This window comes from Mesoplodon densirostris, chromosome 16 (assembly GCF_025265405.1).
Source record: "Mesoplodon densirostris isolate mMesDen1 chromosome 16, mMesDen1 primary haplotype, whole genome shotgun sequence".
Taxonomy (NCBI): domain Eukaryota; kingdom Metazoa; phylum Chordata; class Mammalia; order Artiodactyla; family Ziphiidae; genus Mesoplodon; species Mesoplodon densirostris.
Genome location: NC_082676.1, coordinates 58,958,204 through 58,981,844, shown reverse-complemented (window position 1 = coordinate 58,981,844; position 23,641 = coordinate 58,958,204). Strand labels below are relative to the sequence as shown.

At 45.4% G+C, this 23,641-nt stretch overlaps 1 protein-coding gene across 2 annotated transcripts in view; it reads right to left on the bottom strand.

Annotated features, from left to right (window-relative positions):
- Positions 1-23,641, bottom strand: part of GRIN2A (glutamate ionotropic receptor NMDA type subunit 2A) — a 368,990-nt gene that overhangs the window by 145,629 nt on the left and 199,720 nt on the right. For both annotated transcript variants that reach the window (XM_060120247.1, XM_060120248.1), the window contains one exon: positions 7,198-7,790. In XM_060120247.1, the coding sequence (XP_059976230.1) occupies positions 7,198-7,790 (593 nt within the window). The remainder of the gene's footprint in view (positions 1-7,197; positions 7,791-23,641) is intronic.

The window sequence follows — 23,641 nt, the reverse complement described above, 5'->3', positions numbered from 1 at the left end:
GGTGCTTTTCTTTGCATAATCTTTTCACAGAAGAAAGCTGCAGCAAATCATTAGTATATGTCACCAAATTAACAAGTTTCAAAATGAAAGCTTCCCTAGTATTCAACCCTGGAGGAAAAAGATCAATACATATTTTTGTTGGCATGCTGGTTCCAAAATCCAAAGATTTGTATCTGGCCTAAGGCAAATTTGAACAATATTTATGCTTTATGTGTGACCCCAAAACAACCCAAACCACCTTTCCTTCAAGGTAAAGGCACGGACAATTTCTGACCCTTTCAAGTTGCCAGCATTGGGTTTCCACCATTTGTCGAGCTATTCATTGGATGCCAATTGGAAATGATTGACTTGTATCGCAGGGTTGGCATACGGTGCTCTTGACTTCCAGCCAAAAAAGAGAGGGCAGTGTTCCAGGAGAGATGCCACAAACAGAGATGATGCTGAAGAGAGGCTACTGACTTCACTCTCAGGCTGAACACCCAGGGAGCACAGCCCACCTCTCGTGGGTCCATCAGGACACAAGAGGTGTCAGATCAAGCTGTGCATCTGGCCAAGGGAAGGGGGAGAATTAACATCTGCAGGGTGCCAACTACATCCTAGATGCTTGGCTAAGTATATTATGTGCATTTAAGTGTCACCATAATCCTGTATGGTTGGAATTATCTCTGTATATAATCAAGGAAATGGAGGCTCAAAGAAGTTAAGTAACTTGCCCAGGATAACCCAGATAATGAGAGGGTTTGAACAAAGCACTATCCAAAACCACATTCCACAAAGTCACATAGCTTTGTGGAATACGCTTTGGATTCTTAATTTGGTACAGGCCGCTGGATTCCCTCACTACATATCTCTTTGAGACTCAGTCTTTTCCCCCTTTCCTGAGTCCAGACTCCCAATCAGATTTACAGCACAGACCCAGAGGATGGCTTAGTCTCCTGGGTACCTGGTGTCATCACCAGAAATGTTTGTCGAGCATAGGCTGATCCCACAGATAAATATTTGCAAAGAGTTATTACATTCACCCAGGGAAGTTATAACTCAGAGAATTGTAACTGAGCAGGCTTCTTTATGGGCATTAAAAAAGAAACCAACAGTGATAATTCTGATTATCAAATAAAAATATGCCAACCAGGTTCAGATCAGTCTCTTAAAGGGTCATTAAACCAGGAAATTTTCCTATGGATATTTCAGAAAGGAAGATTGAAAAAAGTATCAATGTAAATTGGATATGAATTAAATTTACTCTCACTTATTTATCTTCCTTCCATTTCCCTTCCTGTCAGGGTGATAATTTACAATGCTGTTGCTTCTTAAAGCGGAAGCCGGACTTTATAAATCAAGAAGTTAATGTAAAACACATAAATGGTCAAGCCAGGTACCATCAATTAAAACCAAATAACTTCCCTTTAATACTAATTCATAGCTCTCCCGAAGATATTCTTTTTCCCCTGGTTGGGGCTGTAGATCTATCTGAGTGCTTCTGTTTGACTTCCAGTGCAGTGACTTCCACATCTTCCTCCACAACTGAACAGGGAGCCGAGCCATAGGACAGAGTCACAATTCAATTGGTAACAAACAAGATTGAAATATACCTCCATCTCTCACTTCCCTGTCTCTGTACAGCTTGCAGTATAACAGGTATAAATTAAAGTAATAATAATGATGATAATCATTGTCATAAGAATAATGACTTCACAGTTGTTCGTGTAATGCCTACTACATGCCAGGCACAATGATAAGTGCTTTACATATATGCTTTCATTTAATTCTCCTACAGTATGAAGAAATGACTCCTCGCGTGTGCTCACACACACGCTCACACACACACACACACACACACACACACAGGCATTTTAGAAAAAAGCCTGAGTTCAGACTGGTTAGTAACTTATACTTGTTAAGTATGTGGCTAATTCAAAACCAAGCTGGCACTCAGCCTGTGAACTTTTCTCCACTCTTTTCTCTACCCTCTTCCCACTGGCCACGCTCCTCCCAAGCTAATCCTTTGGCAAGAGCGTTTAGGTCTTAAAAACATCCACCTTCTCCCTTCTATGACCTCCTCCTTAATAAATGTAAAAGTGGAAGAGGAAACACACAAATGTGCACACACCTTTTATCAACAATGGTAACCATTTATAGATTGCTCTCCATATGCCAGGCTCTAGCCTACAGGACAACAGTTTTCTTATCCCCATGTTACATCTGAGGGAGCAGACTTGGAGGAATCAAGTGACTTGCCCAAAGTCTTGGAACTAGGAGAGTTCAGATCAGGGATTCAAACAAGGCAGCCTGTCTCCAGTGTCCACACTTTTTTTTCATCAAAATTTTTTTGGCTGCACCCCACGGCTTGTGGCATCTTAGTTCCCTGACCAGGGATCAAACCCGGGCCCTCAGCAGTGACACCACGGAGCGCTAACCACTGGACAGCCAGGGAACTCCCAAGTACCCACACTCTTAACCATGATGTCATGCTGCCTCCGGAGGGGCCCTGTCCGCTAGTGAACCGGAGACGTTCTTGGGACAGAACTGCACAGAGCAGCCTAGGTTCCATGCCAACAAAACAGGTAATGGTTTACCTTCACAGATCCAGGAGTTGCCAGTGATGTGCTCTGCTTAGTGAAGGAACAGATGTTTAATAACTCTGCAGTAGCAAGGAGGCGGTTACATAACATGGCTGAGCTATTTTTGAACTTTGGAAAACGCTGACTGCTCTTTTCAAAGTGCCTTCTGTAAAACCATAATATTAAACATAAAGAACATTTCCCCTTTTCCCTACTTTTTTTTTTCTGAAACAAGGACACAGGTCCATGGTAGGATCATTAACCCGGCAAGCAGACCCTTTGTACCTGGTCCATCACTGTGAGCAGTAAACCACTGTGACAATATTTTAACTATACAAACTCTGTGTGTAAGATTACAAGTAACGTCCATGAGGGCCACTGAGGGCCACACCTAGTTAGCCCCAAGATGTAGAACTCAACCAGTCAAAGCAGGACCCCCGATCCCTCAGCAACTCACCAGAAAACCATCAGGTGTGACTTCATCTGAACCTCTTCTGAAGCTATTTGCATCCTCCCTACTGCAGAGTGGGAGTGATGAGAGCTATGTGTTTACAGATGCTTTGCAAAATGAGACTTTTTAAACCAGCTGAAAATGTAACTTTTTAAAGCTTTAAGTGAGAACTCTTAACTCAAGATGATGGGTCCGAATCAGGTTGCTGACACATGTGTTCTCTGCCTTCAGCTACCCGGACTGAAGATTCCTTACTGTCAACAACCTAAATGTCCATCAAAGGGGGCTGATTAAATAAAAGATAGAACACATACAACAGAATACAAAAAAGCAACTAAGAAGAATACACTAGTTTTATATGTGTCCTCATAGATCATGCTTGAGCCATAGGGTGAGGTAAAGGAAATTCCAGCACATTAGATACCACTTATGATATTAAAAAGAACTACCCATTGGGTGTAAGGTCGCGCTGTATCTGTATCAAAAGTACAAAACATGGGCTTCCCTGGTGGCGCAGTGGTTGAGAGTCCGCCTGCCGATGCAGGGGACACGGGTTCGTGCCCCGGTCCGGGAAGATCCCACATGCCGTGGAGTGGCTGGGCCCATGAGCCATGGCCGCTGAGCCTGTGCGTCCAGAGCCTGTGCTCCACAACGGGAGAGGCCACAGCAGTGAGAGGCCCGCGTACCACAAAAAAAAAAAAAAAAAAAAAAAGTACAAAACATGCACATGGATTTTGATACATACCAAATTCACTGCGGTGTTTTTCTCTCTTATGGAGACAAAGGGAGAAGAGTGGGGCTGGGGAGAGGTATAATCAGGACTTCTACATTATCAGTAATGTTTTATTTCTTTTAAAAATTTGAAACAAATATGACATGTTCACTTTGTTCTCTGGGGTGAGTATGGGGGTGGGTATTTCATAAGACTGTACTTTTTTTTTTTAACATCTTTATTGGAGTATAATTGCTTTACAATGGTGTGCTGGTTTCTGCTTTATAACAAAGTGAATCAGCTATACATATACATCGATCCCCATATCTCCTCCCTCTTGCTAGACTCTACTTTTTTTACTATTCTTTTTTTTCTATGTTAAAAAAACTCCTTGTTACCTGAGTTTGTCTTTAGATGAATTTCCCCTGTCTTCATCAGACTGTACATTCTTTGAGAAGCTATATGTTAATTCATGTATGATTCCAGAGGCTAGCACAGGGTTCACTGGATAGAAGGAGTGATGGATGGAGGATAGAGATATAGTGTCCTTAATCCTTTTCTTAAAAACTGCCTTCTTGGGGCTTTCTCCAGCTCCTGGTCCTTGTCTTGCTTTGCAAGGTCCCACTCTTTCCTGGGTGGGCTTAAGGAACACTGTGCTAGTGGGGAAGTGTGGCGAGGAACCCACACACTGGTTGAGCCCTGCACACTGTAGCTGAGCGCCACCAGTGCTCCAAGGGTGGAGAGATGTTTCATTAAAACCAGGCGGTGGATGACAGCTTACCACACTTAATGCATTACTTCTCTGGGGCTGAAATACCACCTACAACATTGCTGCATTCAAGGCATAACTTCTGGAAAGAGCACACCAGGATTTCACAGGAGTAGGATTTTTTTTTTTTTAAGGAGTGGAATTCAGGGTGGTCACTAGAAAGAGATCTGAACGTCTTGCCAATTATCCTCAAATTCCTCTTCCTGTATATATTATATTTCAATTGCCCTACAATTGAGTTATGTTTCCATCAGAATTATACGAATATTCCAGCTGCAGGGCACTTTTATGGGAAGTAAGAATTCATTAGCGCAGCCCTTGTCTTTGGGCTGGCAGCAATCCTGCCTCTGTAAGACACTCCCGTGACTCATACCAATTTATCCAAGTTCCTTCCTGATACCTGGACAATTATTAAAAATGTTGAAAGTAGTGACGTAGAAACAAGTTCATTAAAGAGGGAAAGAGGAGAGAGGAAGGGAAAATTTCAAAGGACCATGATTTCCTAACCTAAGAGTTCATTTTTCAGATAAATGTCAGTTTCAGGTAAAATCTTTAAACCTCCTCCAACACACACCCACACACCCACACACCCACACACCCACACACACACACACACACACACACACCCTCCCCAGCCACAGACCAGAGATTATCCCTGAACTGTAGCAGATTCAGAGTCCTAAAACCTTCCAGAGACACTTTACAGTGACATGTTATTCTACTGATAATAAACTCACCTGGTCTGCTGACTATAATTTCTGATGACCAAAACAACTTCACCGCTCACTCTGACAGTTATTAAATAATTGCCAGGTGCTAGGCACCCATGCTAAGCGGCACTTTTCATGCATCACCTCATTTCATACTCAGGACAACCCCTAGAACATTTGGTTCTCAATGCATGTTCCCCAGACCAGCAACATCGTCATCACCCAGGAAGTTGCTAGAATTGCAAATTCTTAGAGCCCACTCCAGAGCTACTGAATTAGAAACTCTGAGCATGGGGCCCAGCAGTCTTGTTTTATCAAGCCCTCCCAGTGACTCTCATGCATGTTGAAGTGAGAGAACCACCACCTAGGCGATCCCTGGTCCAGGAAGATCCCACATGCCGCAGAGCAACTAAGCCCGTGAGCCACAACTACTGAGCCTATGTTCCACAACTACTGAGCCCACGTGCCTAGAGCCCGTGCTCCACAACGGGAGAAGCCACCGCAATGAGAAGCCCGCGCACCGCAACAAAGAGTAGTCTCTGCTGGCCGCAACTAGAGAAAGCCTGCACACAGCAATGAAGACCCAGAGCAGCCAAAAATAAATAAAAATTACAAAAAAAAGAAGAAACAAAAACAAAAAACACCCCACCATTTTGCAATGAACAACTGAGGCCCAGAAAGGTAAAATGATTGTCCAAGTCACATGGAAAGTGGACAAGACAAGATTTGAACCCTAACAAGTCCAACTCCACAGCCCAGTCCCTTAATCATGGTGCTACACTGCTCATTATCTGAAGAATGAGCATGGATTAAATCAGCGAACGTCAGGCAAACACACCCAAAATGGGTGTAGGAGTGATCATTCTAAATCTCAACAGCTGAGCCATAATGATGGCCCACAAAGAACAATGACACTTCTCGGAAACATAAAATTTAACTTAAATGTCCACCAAGATGGGAGTAGTTAACTAAATTATGATACAGCCATATGATGGAATACAATGCAGATTTAAAAGTGATGTTTGCCAAGATTTCCAACAGCCTACAAAAACACTTAGGCCAGATGAAGGGAGGAAATTCAGATACAAACTCTGAGACTAGGAGCACCAGTGTGGGCACTTTCCCCAACATGTAACATGTTGGTGAGGATGTGGGAAGTCAAGTGATTTCACAAAATGCTAGTGTGAACATAAAATATATAGTTACTTTGTGGGACAATTTGGCAATAGACACTTAAATTTTAAAGTACACTTGTTCCATGACCACAAAACTCTACTTCTTAGATGGTTATGCATACACTGCCTTCGGCCTCATCCTCTGTTTTGCTTTCTTTTTACCTGTTGGCAGGATCCAACGTCTAGAGACAGGTAAGGATGATTATCACTGCAGTTTAGTTTCTAATGGAAAAAAATCTGAAACTACATAAATTTCTATTATTATGAAATTGGATAAATCATGGTATATCCCTATTGAGGAATGCAATGTGCAGTTTACAAAGAACGTAGATATTCATACATATATATCTATATATACACATACATATGTATATCTACATATATCTGTGCATATTCACATGCACATGTATGTATACATACATCTACATATATTCATACATGTGTATATAGATAGGCATGTATATACATACATATATCTATATATACACACATACTTAAGATATAGCTATAGACAGAGGACGGATAGATAGATAGACAGACAGACAAACAGATCTCAAGTGTAGGTTTCCAGGGTATATTGTTGAGTAAAAAAAGTAAGTTGCAGAAAACCAAGGATGATGTTACTTAAAAATAAAAGGAGATGAGACGAGAGGAAGAGGGGAGAGGAGAACAAACCAACAAATCCCACAGGCACACACACAACATTCTCTATTTTCAGTGCACATTTTCAGCAATGAGTACATATTGTTTTTAGTATTTAAACAAACAACAACAAAACTCTGATTCCACTTTGGGGGACAAGCAAAGAGCCCCTCTTACTGGTGCAGCGTGTGCAGTGGGACCTCTGGCTTCTCCATCTGCCCATAGCAGCTGGCCTTGGCCTCGGGGATGTAGGAGAACTTGTCCAACATGGAAGATGCAGCAGTGGTCAGGATGCCCAGGCCATCCCTCACCCTTTCCTCCAGGCTGTAGTCCCAGTCATCGTAGGAGACAGAAATAAGTCCCGATGGAAACTCTTTGGGGATGAGCTCCGTATTCCCTGACACCAAGCTGGGGATGATCCAGAAGAAATCGTACCCAGTGAGGCCGAGGGAGCGGGCCTCACTCAGGATGAGGATGGCCTCGTCTTTGGAACAGTAGAGCAAGATGACAGAGGAGTGGATCTTCTTCAACTGGACTTGTGTCTTTGCATCCTCGAAGGACGTGTCCAGTGTGATCACATTCTGCATGTCCCAGCCCACAAAGCTGTTGTCCACCGTGGTCTTGATAAAGCTGATGAAGTCCCTGTAGCCAGGGAAGATGGTGGTCACCAGGGAGAAAACATGCCAGTCATAATCCTGCATGATCTTCAGCATGACGGTGGCTTGCTGCTGGATGGACGCTCCAAACTGGAAGAAGGTAGACGTTGGATCCTGCCAATAGGTAAAAAGAAAGCAAAACAGAGGATGAGGCCGAAGGCAGTTTATGCACAACCATCTGCCTTTGTTGGCTTAAAGAAGCTCCTTCCTAGAAGTGAGGGAAAATAAACCCCACATCTGTTCATTCACAAACATTCCTGAGCACCTACCATATGTCAGACTCTGGAACAGATACTGGAAACACAGGGATGAGAGAGGTCCCTGCACTTGGAGCCCACAGCCCGGAACAGTGAAGGACATCTGTTATTTTGCCAGCTTCATTTTCCTCTACTTCATCCCACCACCACCTCTCTGGGTTCAGATGGGTCCAACAGAATGAACTCTATCTGGCCCCCAAGCTCATGACTGGAAAATGAAGCCGAAAGAAATAAAACAACATCAGGAAATAGAAGGAAGTTCCTGATGACATATTTGGGGCATCTGGAGTCAGTCGTGCCTGGAGTCATGTACTCTGGACCTGTTGGTTATGTAAGCCACAAGTTCCATGTTCACTTAAGCCAATTTTAGGAGAGTTTCTAAGTCTTGAACTCTAGATTCACTTGAACTCTAGATTCCTGTGTAATATAGAGTATGATAAATGCTAGGTGGACATCTCTCTGTTCAATCAATAAATATTTGTTAAATGCCTAATTACATGGCAACAACATGTTAGAGCTTGCAGAAATGATGATTTATAAGACAGACAGACACAGCCTCTGCCTTCATAGACCTGGAAGGAAAGTGAAGAAAAGCAATGTCTATGGACTGGGGGCTGAGAGAGGTATAAGGGGGTGTTGAAGGAATATCCAGGTACAGAAGAGGGGAAACCAGTGGACAGTATAGTCAGAGAAGCCCTGAAGATGCATCTTGACTATTCCATGAACTGGAGATAAATGCATGATGGCCTGTGATGTGGGGGGTGGGTGGTGAGATGATGTTGAAGAGCTTGGCAAAAACCCCATCATGTACAGCCTCAGAAGCTATGTTAGACCTTATCCTGAGCATAAGGGCAAGATGCCGAATGTTCTTACACTGGGAAGGGACATGGTTACTTGTGTTGGGTTAAAGGGTCTCTAATAGTCCTAACATCTCCCCAAGTCATGATCTGATCATGAGAACAAACTTCCATTTAGAAAAAAAAGTGGGTGGTGCCCACAGTGGCACCATTTCCAAACTACCTTCACACTCCTTAACTCATCAAATCCCGTGATGATCCTATGAAGTTGGTATTGTTGGTTGGGGAAAATGAGGCTCAGAATGGTCCTGGTCCATGGCTAGTCAGCATCCAAACTCAGGTTCTGGTTCCACTTCCAGCCCCTTTCCCAACATACCACCACAGCCTTCCTGGGATCACTGAAGATCTGCATAGAGTAGGCACTTAAACCATGTTGTGGACCCACTGGCATGGTGCAAAAATGCCAACTAAACAGAAAGTATTATAGCAAAACAGGATTTGACAAGTGCAGAGATATATTTTTTTCTGGGAACTGAAAGAATTCTCAAAGGGTCCTTACCATATTGCAGCCATGCTTGCATTTTGCATTCTGTATGTATCATGTGCATTTAATACACCCTCAATTGTACAAATATGGGGATTCCATTTTGTGTGTGTGTGCATGTGTACATGAAGAGTGGATGATTCCATTCATGTCTTTCAGAACAATACTTGCACAGTAGCTGTGCATGTCAAGTCTTTCAACAAGTCTGCATAATCTTCCCTGTGGATACTCACTGACTAGAAAGTTTTATCTGAAAGGGCTAAAAGCTATAGTTCTTAGAAACAACCCCCTTTTCTAAAGTGCATGGAGTTTGGGGGATAATTTGAGTGCAGCATGGCCTGAAGGCAGAGAGGAAAAACAGGAATAAATGCCTTCTGGGCCCCTTCCAACATTACAGTTCTATGAATTTTACTTAATTAAATCAATTAAATGGGGTAACATTTAAAGACTTGGGATAATTATCTTTTCCCCTACAGTAGCTTTTGGAGAAATCCAATATTCTTGGATTGATTAATCACTTTAAATCACGCCTCAACAAGGTGGTGAACTGCTTAAGGGCAGAGATTTTGCTGGCCTCATCTCTCTGTCCCCAGAATCTGGCAGAAGTCTTGGCACACGACCCGTCTGGAGATGGAGGGTGAGGGAGTGCATGAGTGAATGAATGTGTGAGTGAAGTTCAAGAGAAATGTCCTTGGTGTAAACACAAAGTGAAAGGGGAGAATTCAGTATCCAAGGCTGTATTTTTTTTATATGGCTCTCGAATGTCATGTCCAAAAAATAAAAACTTTCAACATTATCATCCCTATCATCACTATCCTGAGGAACCACGTCACCATTCAAGGCCCAGATATATTTAGTGTGTAGTTTATTGATAAGGAGGAAAATATATAAGTCCTGTGAGCCTCAACAGCTGCCCATAGAGTCTCATTAAATACCCCGAAAGGCACCAATATAAAGAATCCACGAGCAGAAGGCAGCACAGAAGTGAAGTCTCAAGACAACTACAGTCATCAACCTCAAGCACTTTCAGGTGGCTCTTGGGATGGGACTGAAGAGTTCCAAGCTTACTTACAAAAGAAATCTAATAATTCCCATGGAACAAAGATGCCTCTGAGGAAGCCGGTCACCAGACTTAAATCATGACTGCAAAAGGCAATGGAATCAGCATCTTGCCCTGAGCGCGTGAGGAACGGAGAAAGTTCTCAGGTGGACATATGCTAAGGGCACAGTTGGAACCCAATAAAAAGGATCTCTGAGACAACCTACTACCAGTTACCTCATTTCTTTGGGATAACTGGTATTGGTGAAGAGGTGGAGGTCAAACATGCTAGATGTGGGAGTTGGTGGTGTTTGGGATGCTCCAACACCCCTGCTCTATGTACTATGAGTTAGACATTATTATATCCATCTACGTGTACCCATGAGCACAGAGCAGAACTGTAATCAAATGCAGCCTTATCTGGCTCTCTATGTAGAGAAAGGAGGGCATGGCTACACATTAAACTTCAGAAAGGAGAAAGATAATTATAGGGATAGCCATTCAAGAGCCAAGAGCTGGCTTGGCACAAGCCCCCTGTGAAAGAGTATGTACAAACCCCTTGCCCTGTGCCATCCCCACTGTCCTGCCCAAGCTGAATCTCTCCTGCTACCCTCTTCTGATCCCCATTAATCTCTTCCCCCGAGAATGGATAGCAGTGTAACTTCTGGGATCAGACTGCCCAGGTACCAATCCAAATTGTGTAGCCTTGGGAAGAATCACTTCACCCTTCCAAGCCTCAGTTTCCACATCTGTACAATGGGTATGGCAATGGTACTAATTATACCAGCCAACATGCCAGGAGTACTCTGTAAGAGTCATGTGGCTCAACACTTTCTATGTCATATCTCATTTAATTCCACCCCCAACAATCTTGCTAAACTGGTACTAGCATTATCCCCATTTTACAAATGAATAAGTAGACTCAGAGGTAGAATGATTTTTTCAGAATCACACAGGTAGCGAATCAGGTTTGCCTGCCTGAAAGATTCCAAGCTTTTCACCCCTCACTACCCTATTGCCAATGATAGCACTTCCTCATCAAGTTGTAAGAATTAAATGATCTCTCTGTATAAAATCACCCAGTGCAGTACCCATCAAATATCATGTGCTCTACAAATGTATGTCACTAATTATTTTCACCCACTATTATTCAATATTTTCCTCCTGGGTCAGGAGTTCTGGTGTCTCACATAAGGGGTTTATGATACCTGTCCCTCTAAAAGACGTAGTTCACTCCTGACTTGAGCATCTCAACAACTCGTCTTGTTCACGGCTGCCTGATTGAAATCCCTAAAGCACAGCTTTAATCACACCACTCCTCTCCTCTATAGTCACCAGTGGCTCCCCTAGACCTATCACATTCAGTTCAGACTCTCTAGTTTACCCCTCCATGCACACCAGTCAAACTTCATAGTTGGAATAACATGGGCTCTGGGGTCTATCAGACCTGAGCTCACGTCCTGGTTCTGCATTAACTAGCCATGTGACCATGGGTAATTACCTAAACTTTCTGGATCTGAGTTTCTTTGCTTATGGAATGGGAATTGTGAGCACCATCCCATAGGGTTGCTGTGAGGACCGGATGAACTAGAAGGAGTAAAAGGCTCATTTATCCATGCCTTACTCCAACAGTTTAGGGACCCCTCTCCTCATCCTCTGTCCTCTAGACCACATGGACACTGCCACAAACCTAAGGGGATCGGGTCCTTATCATATTTAAAAAATGGTATCTCCAGATCTACTGACAAGCTAATTTCACATTCCCTCCTCCCTCCTCAAACCAGCCCATTCATCCCGAGCCCAAGGGAGCTGCATGAGAAGGAGGCAATGAGTCACGCTTTGGAGAGAAACCATCGCCAATGTCCTTTATGGACCTCATGCAGTTACCCTACACCACTTCCATTTCCATTGGCATCTGAAACTTAAGCTTCCAAAACCACTGTGGTGTATACTGTATACCCCTCAGAGGGATGAAAGCAAATAGTTATTTGCAAAACAATTGCACAGCGAGGCGCTGAAGAGGCTCACGTTTAGCTTTGGGATTTTCTAAGGTCGCTTTAGGGACTGGCAGGAGGTAATGGGGGAGTCTGGCCACACTCCCAGGACCTGGCATCTGACATGCCAAATGGCCCTTTGTTTCAAGGTCCTGCACGTTCTTCCCGGTTCCTAGCTGGACAGCAGAGGCTGACCCTCCTGCACTTACCTCCTCCTGCCATGACAGCCTGTCCTTTCGGGTTCCACGGATCAGTCTGACCACCTCTGGCACCGGCTTCCTTGGCAGTGTGCAGCCGGGGGAGAGGAACAGATTTCAGACACCCACTTTGGTTCGGAAGCAAAAGCAGTGCCCTCCCCAAGCTCACTGCTCTGCAGAAGCAGAACAAACTGTTTTAAACACAGAGTCAGGGAGGAAGGCAGATGTGGGATTCTGGGTGTCTGCTTTCAACTCTGTGTTCCAGTCCCGGGATAAGTGAGGTTCTAGAACTTTCCAGACCTTGCTGAGTCCCCAGGGTGAGACATGACTCCACGGGTATCAAGGTCTGATGTTTAATAGAGTCTAAAACCAACTTTAATTTCACTTACCCATTTATAAGGCTATAAAGGACACCACACTCATTATCCCTTTAATTCCAACTACCTAAGAGATGAGGCGTTGCCGGTGGTTATAACCCTCATGGACGGCATTTCTCATAAAGACACAGGAAGAGAGGTTAAACGATTTCCTTAAAATCCACATGGCCCCATGCGACAACAGCTCAGTTATTGCAAGATGTCATCCAATGTTCCTTTGCACACACCAGTGGCTTTCATTCCTGGCTGCACAACAGAATCACTTGGAGAGTTATAAAAAAAAACACCAGTGCTTGTGCTCCATGCCAGTCTAACTGAAACTGAATTTCTGTGACCTGAGTATATGAATTCCAAAGCTGATTTATTTGTTTTTCTCTGTTTCCTCTCAACAGCAGGATGAGCATTATTCAAGTTAGTATCTTCAAAGCCTAGCACCATGTCTGACACACAGTAGGGGCCCAGGAAATATTTGGTGAGAAAATAAATGAGCAGGAAACTCATCCCCAGGAAGCAAGAGAGAACTGGCTGCTGCTGTCAACCCTGCAGGCACCCTTATTTTAGCTTATTTTCCTCTGCCTGTCAGGGTGAGCACCAAAAAAAGGATAATCTCGCAAGAGACCCAACAAAGATCTTGAAGGACTCCTTGGGAATTTGCTTTTTGCCTTGCTAAGCCCCAATGTACTTTCTGCTACTCTTATTGTGTATTAACTGAGCTTTTAAACATATTTTATTTCATTTTCCATGGATGAGAGGAAAAGTAAAAGTGTCAAACTTGATGAGCCTGAGGATTCAGATTAATAGCATTCTCACATACATATAAGATGGATCTGTTTCACTAGAGGATCTTTATCCCCTCATCAGCCATCCTCCACCTCCTCCATCATCATCATCATCATCATCATCATCATCCATGATCATCACAGCCATCAAATCCACCCATCCTCCTCCTCCTCCTCATCATCACCATCATCATGGTCACTATCAACATTAATATTAATTTGGTCTATTCTATATGTAGTACAATGTGGCATACAGTAGGAAGTATTATGATGACCCCTGTATTACAGATTAAAAACACAGGCTCAGAGAATGTAACCTGCCCAACCCACATAGCTAGTATATAGCAGAGGGAGGATCCAAGACCAGGTGATCCAAATCCAAGATCTGGTTGCTTAGCTACTGGGAAGTACTGATTCCGAACAGAGAGAGAGAGAGAGAGAGAGAGAGAGAGAGAGAGAGAGAGAGAGAGAGAGTGTGTGTGTGTGTGTGTGTGTGTGTGTGTGTGTGTGTGTGTGATGAATATCACCACTTAATCTTTCCTGAGGCACCCAACTAGAAAAGAAAATCCCTCAGAAATGGGCAACCAGTAGCAATGATCTCACATCAACTGTCGATCAGGAGACTGGAACAGAGTGGGGAAGTCATACCTAGGTGCCATTCCCCAAAAGCACATCAGTTCCATCACTCACAAACACAAAATTCCACTCCAAGCAACCTCCACTCATTGGACCATTTTATGATTTGTGTTCTACTTCCCATTTTGCTTCTCTCAGGAGCAAATTCACTGGCATTCGTCTGAAATAACCTAACAGCATCTTTCTCCGCTCTATCCTCCTCTGTCTTCAAATGAGAAGTTTAATCTCAGGTTTCTGGTGACTATTGGGTTCCCAGGTAGGGGAGCTGTCCAAGGTAGCTGAAGTGCTTTGATTCAGAGACCAGGAGAACACCTGAGTTAAACACAGGCTTAACTCAGAGTCCGTGCAATGGTCTCTTAGACTAGAGTGGGAAGGATGGGTATTAGGCAAGACAGTTACAAAGAAGAGCACTATGATCTGGGGTGGAGCAAGGAATGAGCCACACAGAGCTACCAAGCCTTCAACCTCATTCTATCCTGGGTTTCCAATACAGCACCTACTGGTCACATACGACTATTTACACTGAAATTTAAAATATGAAATACAATTAAATATTTGGCTTCTCAGTGACACTAACCACATTTTTTTTTTTTTTGGCGGTACATGGGCCTCTCACTGTTGTGGCCTCTCCCGTTGTGGAGCACAGGCTCCGGACGCACAGGCTCAGCAGCCATGGCTCACGGGCCCAGCCGCTCCACGGCACGTGGGATCTTCCCGGACCGGGGCATGAACCCGTGTCCCCTGCATCGGCAGGCGGACTCTCAACCACTGCGCCACCAGGAAAGCCCACTAACCACATTTTAAGAGCCCAAAAGTCTTTAAACTTTAAAGCTGATGCTCTCCCACCCCTACCAGTCCTACCCCTAAAGATGCCAATCCAGTTGGTCTGAGATGGAATCCAGGATATTTCTAATTCCCTGGGTAAGTCTAATGTGCAGCCAGGATTGAAAACACTAATCCAAGCCTTCAGTATCCAACCCTGTAGCTACGTATCAGCTCACCTGGGGAATTTTTTGTACCTTTAGATTTCCAGGCTCCAAGCCATCTCCAATGAATCAGAATCTCCGTTGAGGAGCCTGCGGTTATGTATTTGCCCCTGAAAGTGCTGATGAACAGCAAAACTTGGTACTGCCAAGTCCAACTCCCCTATTTTCAAGGTGAGGAAACTGAGGCTCCAGAATCTTGGATGACTTGTTCCAAATTTCACGTAAATCAGTGGAACAGGAGTAAGAGACATGGTGGGTCTCTCACCTCCTAATTTGGTGCTCTTTGCTGTGTCATGATGCCATCGTGTGTGAAGTGTCTTCTGCAAAGTGAACCCACAAGGGATGGGGCATGTGCAGGAGGAACATGGCCTTGCTGACAGCTTGCCTGGGATCTGCTTCTTACTGGAAGTGGGTATTTTAACCTAAGCCTCTATTTCCCCATCTGAAAAATGGGAATGATAATTATAGTCACCACCTTAAAGGGTTGCTGTGCATATTTTGAGAGGTAATGTACATAAAGCACTTGGCACGTAGGAGGGGCTCAGTCAAGTTGAGTTGGTGTTAGTGGTGGAGATGGTAGCCTTGAATGTCAAGCCCCAAGTCTCACATCCACTACGGGTTCCTTACTACCCCACTTCTTACATATTCCTAACCTTCTGAGTTTCCAGCACCTTGATCTTTACAGCCCAGCCCTCAGCCCTGACTGTGTGTGGTTGCCTAGTTGCTGAGAAGCATGCATCTCGCCTGCCCTTCAGACTAGAATTCTTGAGGGCAGGACCCCACGCCCTTCTGAGTCCTCCTCAACACCTTGCATGGCACTAAGCCACAGCTCTGGGAATGAAACTGGGAGTAGCATTTGGAGTCTTCAAGGCTGCCAGTGGGCAGAAAGTGAGACTAGTACTTTAAGTATTTAAGTATTTGACTTGCCAGAACTTCTGCTCTAGGAAGAGACATTCATCTATTAATTGCCTTTCATTCATGTGGTCACTATAACAAACTCCCACTATGGGCCAGGCATTGTTCTAGGGAAGGGAATCCAGGGAAGGAGGTGACCAAAGTGAAGATCCCCACTTTTTTTTTTTTTTTTTTTTTTTTTTTTTTGTGGTATGCGGGCCTCTCACTGCTGTGGCCTCCCCCGTTGCGGAGCACAGGCTCCGGACGCGCAGGCTCCGGACGCACAGGCTCAGCGGCCATGGCTCACGGGCCCAGCCGCTCCGCGGCATATGGGATCCTCCCAGACCGGGGCACGAACCCGTATCCCCTGCATCGGCAGGCGGACTCTCAACCACTTGCGCCACCAGGGAGGCCCAAGATCCCCACTTTTATGAAGTTTACATTCTTATGGGAGGAGATAGACAAGGAAGAAGGAAGTCAGTAGGATGATTTCAAGGAAATCAGATGATGCAACAGTTCAGGGGTGGAGTGGAGAGGAGCACCCCTTCCGAGCATCTGGTCTGATACCTCAGAGCTGATCAAAAGAATGTGAAGGAGTTGTGAGCCAGACAAAGCTGAGGAGTGAGGCGGGGGTAAGGGGAGCCGTCCAAGCAGAAGGAACCTCGTGTACAAAGGTAGGAAAGGGCTTGGCAGGCTCAGGGAACAGAAGAGAGATCAGAACAGCTGCAGTTTCATCAGCAAAGGAGAGGGTGGTGAGATGAGTTAGGACAGGAAGCAGAGGCCGTATCACACAGTCACACAGTGAGAGCTCTGAAGATCATGGCAAGGGGTCTGGATTTAATTCCTAGATCAATTTTTTTAACATCTTTATCGGAGTATAATTGCTTTACAATGGTGTGTTAGTTTCTGCTTTATAACAAAGTGAATCAGCTATCCATATACATATATCCCCATATCTCTTCCCTCTTGTGTCTCCCTCCCACCCTCCCTATCCCACCCCTCTAGGTGGTCACAAAGCACAGAGCTGATCTCCCTGTGCTATGCGGCTGCTTCCCACTAGCTATCTGTTTTACGTTTGGCAGTGTATATAAGTCCATGCCACTCTCTCACTTTGTCACAGCTTACCCTTCCCCCTCCCCATATCCTCAAGTCCATGCTCTAGTAGGTCTGCATCTTTATTCCCGTCTTGCCCCTAGGCTCTTCATGACCTTTTTTTTTTTTTTTTTTTTTTTTTTTAGATTCCATATATATGTGTTAGCATACAGTATTTGTTTTGCTCTTTCTGACTTACTTCACTCTGTATGACAGACTCTAGGTCCATCCACCTCACCACAAATAACTCAATTTCGTTTCTTTTTATTGCTGAGTAATATTATTCCAAACAATTCCTCTGCTAAATGCACCATTAGTATCTCCCAGCAGGGCAGCTGGGAGAGGATCTGGGACTTTGGGGACGTTGGAATTTCATGTGAGCTAGCCCTGTTCTTCCCTTTGGAATTCTGATCTGTGCCAAGAGGGGAGCCCCTCCCTTGAAGATGCAGTAAGGTACATAAATGTTTGCTATATTGTTTAGTCAACTGGTACCCTAACCTTGAATAGTGTGGCTAGGACTCCCACGTCTGCCTGGGCCTTCCAGAGCTTGTCCCAGGTCATCATCCAGAGTCAAGCCCTCCCTCTAACATATATCGCATGCTGGAGGAGAGAATACACACATGCACGGAGAGATGTATTCCTTGATTCCAGCTGCAACTAGCTTAGGACAGCCCAACATCCTCTACATTCATCAGAACTACATGGCGATTGCTGCTCTTGGACCCAGTCCTGCTTTCTAGATCATTAGCAGGGCAGGCCAAGAAGAGACACCTTCTGAGATTCAGGCCCTTATTTCTATGCAAGGACACAGCAAAGGCCCAAGCTGGCTTCACCTGGGGTTCTGTCAAACTGCGGGTGAGCATCTGACTCAAGGCTTCTAAACAGGGTCATTAGCAATTATGGATTGTCTGAGGCTAGGTCCAGCCATCCTCAAGAGAAAGCCAGAGGGAAATTATACCTGATCAGATCATTGAGTCAGGTCTCCAAGGAGCTGATAAACCCAAGTACATGAGAGCATCTTTTTTTGGAGGTCCCAACTGTAACTGGGCTACTGAACTTTCTCTGTGCACTTGAAGCTATTATTTTTCAGATTCCTTTTCTTAAAGAAGCACAAGCAGCCTCCCTGAGCCACATCATAGGTATGTGTCATTCTGGACACTGAGCATCTGTTCTTCCTTTACTGGTCACAGTGAATTTCCATGGGGAGGCATCCTTTCCCCTTTCTCAGTCAAACCAATTGGCCCATACAATTCTCGAAGTGCCATCAATTAGTTCAGGGGTAGGAACATGTCCTAACTGGTACAATCAGCGTGATTCTTAGGATTTGTGTGAAAAGTGACTAGGAAAAGACAGTTTCTCTTATTGTTAGATTTGAACCTGGAAGGATGTTCAGCCAGAGTTTCTGGCAGCCATCCTGCCACCATACACTATCCTGAGAAGGAAGTCATCAGAGCCAAAGGCAAAGGTGAAAGATGGAGAGTTACCAAGTCCTGACATCATTGTTGAGCACCTTGTTCAAGCCATACCTGAAGCCAATACCCTTGTTGTCACTGTATATCCCAATTAATTGCCAATTAACTACCTCATTTTACTTAAGCCAATTTGAATTAGCTTTTCTGTCACTGGCAACCAAAGATTTCTGACGTCACTTTAGCTAGGGAAAAACATGGAGAATAACTGATTCATTCTTCACTCATCTTCTGAACTTAAATCAGAAGAATCCAAGCTACAGAGTGGAGCGTTTCCCTTCACCATCCTTCTCTTTTCTGATCCTGTTTTTCCCCCAGGGCAGCTGCCTCTCTCCACATATCTCTCCCTTCCTTGCATGAGCTATTCATCATTCCTTTATTTTGGGGGTGTTTTGTTTTGTTTCATTTTTCTTTCATATGCTGCTGAAATTGGTTTCCTCTCAGAGAGTCTGACAGCCACACTGCCATGACCCAGATGAAAGACATGACAAGTTGCCACCAATAATAATCGCTTGTCATTAAGCTGTTCCAGCGAGGAGAAAAAGCAAACAGGTCCCTTTCATTAAGTTCCCGTCTCTGGCTGTCACACACAGAGGGGACTGAAGGAGGCAGCTTTATTTTTGGAAAAAGGAGAATCTCAGGTTTTCCCATAACACTTGGTAGGGGAAGGCCCTGGAGGTAAACATTATAGTAGAAATGTCCTCTTCAAAATGCCCCACTGTTCCCTAAGAAATGTCTACAAACAACTCTGAAAGCTGAGCTTCGAGAGGAAATTGCTTCTTCCTTTGGGGATCTGGATGTGCATGTTATTAAATGCAGACATTGACGCCAAATAGACCAAGGGTTCAAGTCTTGGCTCTTCTTGCTAATGTCAGGGTCTTGGGCAAAACATGTGTGATCTTCGAGCCTCCATTTTCTCATTTTCAAAATGGAGGGAATTTTAGTCCCTACTTTGAAGAGGTTGTTGTGATTGAGATAATGCATGTGTAGCTCTCAGCACATACCAAGAGCTTGATTAATGAGAGCTGGGATTACTGTGGCCGTTGTCATCAGGAAAAAATCAACCACAATGACGACAATGAAACCCAAGCCCCAAGACACTACAACCCACGAGCATAGCATTAATGAGAATACAAACAGTTCCCCTGTGGCTCTTTCCCACGTTTCCTAAACATCCTAATAATGACACCACGCCTTCAAAGGAGCTCTTACTGTGCGCCAGGCATGAGCTGAGAGCAGGTGACAACTCATCCCAGTGTTAAAACTGAAAATCCCACATCCCTGGAGGCCCTTAGGTCCTGGGCACATCAGGATGACTCCTCGGCCAAGCAGAGAGCTTTTAGTGCATTTAATCCTCACACTAACCTTTCAGGAAAAGTATTAATATTTCTGTTCCCATTTTACAGTTGAGGGAGTTGAGGATATAGAGAGATGCTTCTTTACTTTAATGAGCATAGGAACCACTGGGGGCTCTTGTTCCACTGCAGATTCGGACTCAGTGGTTACCGACTGGAGCATTGCTAACAAGCTCCCAGGTGACACTGATGCTGTTGGTCCATGGACTAAGCTTTGAGGAGCAGTGCTGCAGTGGTCGGTCATATGCCCAAGGTCCCCCAGGGTCTGGCAGAGCAGAGGTTCAGACCTACAGGTCTGACCTCACAGCAGGCTTCAGCCATGATGCCAGGCGGCCTCTGTCTTCCAGGGAACAGTGGGGAGGGATGCAAGACAGTGTCTGTTGTCTGACATCCTCACCCCTGTGTGTTTCCATCGGCCTTGCCAGCTGAGACAGCCACATGTCACAGCCTGTCCGTCCCATCATCTTATCCGACAAAGCACTTTCAGGGTGAGGCTGTGAGCCAGAGCTTACTGTGCGGGAAGGAGGGAGAGGGGAGGCGCCAGGCGAGCCGCCCCGCTCCCAGGCGAGCACAGAGAGGTCGCTGTCATTCAGGCGCTGCCCACACCCACCTACTAGTGGGAACCAACTCCCCTGGGACGCAGCCACCCCCTCCTGCACGCTGGCCCTGCTGCTCTCACACTAGAGTGAGTGGCTGAGTCCCTCTGAGCCTCCGTGTTTCCACCTATAAAATGGACCTAGTGGGACTCTGGTTCCCTGGAGGGGTGCCCGACCATCCGTGACGTGGTGACTCGCAAGAGCTCTGTGAACTGCAGGGTGGGGACAGGTGTGCCACCCGTGGGTAGAGAGCGAGTCCTTGCCGCCTCCTCCCTCCCCTCCTCCCCCTTCACCCCCAAGGCGCTCCCAGAGCACACTGCCAGGCCTTGTTGTTGATCTCGTCACCAGGCATTCAGAGTGTCTATTTAAATACCTGTCTCCACGCAACTAGATTAATGGCAATTCCTCTCTGCAGGAGCAGCACCAGGCCAGCTCCTGTACACAGTGGGGCTCAGAACACAACACGTTAGCTGCAGGTGTAAGTCAGCGGGGGGTGGGAAGGAAGGAAGGAGGGAGGGAGGGAGGGAGGAAGGAAGGAAGGAAGGAAGGGAGTTGTGGGTAAGAGAGAGGGAAGGAAGGAATGAATGAATATTCAGTGAGAAAGAGTGGCTGAGTCATGGGTGTGGCCATGGAGTTGGGAGGCAGGGTTTAAGTGGGTCCTGCTGGAACGGGGGTGGGTGAGATGAGGGAGCTGGGAGGCAAACCTGAGTGTCTGAAGTACAGGAATCCTTTGCTACCCGAACTCTCATGATCTGAAGGCAGAAAACAAATTGGGGGTGCGGGACTGGGCTGGTATTCATGTTGTCTGAACTCCTCCTACTTGCTCTCCAGAACTCAGGAACCAACCAGATTCAGACAAAATGATAACCCTCTCTATCCAAACCCAGGAACGCACTGTTTCCCTTCCCAATCCCTACCTCACTCCCAAGCCCCCTTTTTCTGCCCTCTCCGCCATCACAGACCTTCAGCAAAAGAAGCCAGACACCAAAGACAACCTACTGTCTGACTCCATTTACATGGCACATCCACAGCAGGCAAATCCATAGAGACAGAAAGCAGGTGAGTGGTTGCCAGGAGCTGGGGACAGAGAGGACTGGGGAGGGACTGCTACTGTGCATGGGGTTTCTGTTTGGGGTGATGAACAGCTCTGGAAATAGACAGTGGCTGTATAACACTGTGCAGGTAGCTGCGCCACGGAATTGCACACTTTAACAGAGTTACAATGGTAAATCTTGTTATGTGTATTTTTACCATCATTTTTTAAAATACCAAGACAAATAAATAAAGCAAGCAAGCAGGGCCTGCAGCTGAGGCTGGATGCTTCTCCTAGGTCCCTTCAATCTTGCAGCTGGTGTGAGGGGGTCCCTTAGGGAGCCCTCAGACCTCACGGTCACTTGAGGCACTGGCCCAGCTGGAAGGAAGGGCCTCCTGGGAGTCTAGTAGGGTGCAAGGCGGCCATCCACATGTTCCTGCTCTTCCCGGGCATCCGAAATCCCCCAGCAGCCTTGCGGTCATCAGTCACCCCCGACTTCATGGAACATACACTTCAGTGGCTGTGACAACAGCCTTCTCTAGACAGGGCTAGCAAGCAGGCTTGGTTCTTCCTGTTCTTTAACACACTCAAGCAGGATGGTATAATTGTTTTGCAAGAGTACAGACCCGGCAGAATTGCAGGAGGTGAGCTGCTGCAGTGGACGGCACACAGGTTTGAGGCATGAGACACACCCGCGGTCAAACCTCCATTCTGCAGCAGACCAGCTCTGTGGCCTTGAGAAACCCACTCTGCATCATTAGGCCTCCATTTCCTCTACTGTGAGATGGGAAAAGCAATTGCCACCTCCCTGGTGGATTAGATGAGGTCATGTACGCAGACCTGTCAGCACAGCACCTGACCCACAGTGGCTGCTATATACTGGTTAATTTATTTCATGCTATTCCCTTTCTCAACATTAACTGATTTAATCATTAGCACAAGCCCACGGAGTTGGCGGTATTAATGTCGAAGTGAGTTAATCTGAATTCTGTTGGATTCCAAAGCCCTTGCTTTCCACCACCGGCAATGTGCACCCTCCTCTTCATCAATGTTTGCTTTCTTTCCTCGACCCAAGGCAAGCTCCTGTGGCATACATTCAAATATTGCCTAAAGATCACCCCTTCTCAGCACAGTGCTGGTCACTGCTGGCTTCTTCCTCTAGAAGTAATGTTTCCACAGTAGATGTATGAGCCCTGAACTAATGCCAAGTTATTTAGCAACCCTATCTACCCCATTTTACTTGGGTATAATATTCTGCTTACTCATCACTTCCCTGTGAAGCTAACAGAATACAGAGTTTCCTGGACTGTATGTAGACCTAGGCATCTTAAGAGCATCGGGCTTATTCATCTCTCATACCCTTGGAAACCAGCGGACCAAACACAGAATACCAGAGGCCTCTTTAACAGGGCAATGCTAAATTCTCCTGTGCACCGTTATGTACAGGCACACGACAAAAACATTTGTTTGTTCCCTTCTGACAAGGGCTAAGTGAAGACCTATTTGAAGCTCAAAAAAAGAGTATGAATTAATGCGACCAGAGTTCCTCATCACAGTTGAACTCCAAGCACAAAAGGAATGAGGAACGGAAACAAGGGGTGAGAAGGGAGATATTTTAACAGAAAAATTGATGGGTTGAGTGTTCTCTGGAGAAGTGACATAAAAGGGAAAATTGAATGTCAGCTTCTGAAAAGGGTTCCAAATTACTATTTGAAAGGACAAAAACACAATTGATGATGGTCCACTTGTGTTCCTGCTCAGCCCTGGTGCCTCCCAGCTACAACCAGAGCAGGTTCCACAGGACCCCAAGTCAGCTCTTCAAGCTCAGGGAGGTCTGTCCTCTCCAACATCATTGAACACAAAAGAAACTCCTGTTTCAGGGTCCCAAAGGCAAGGGGAGCCGTGACACACTTCGCCCAC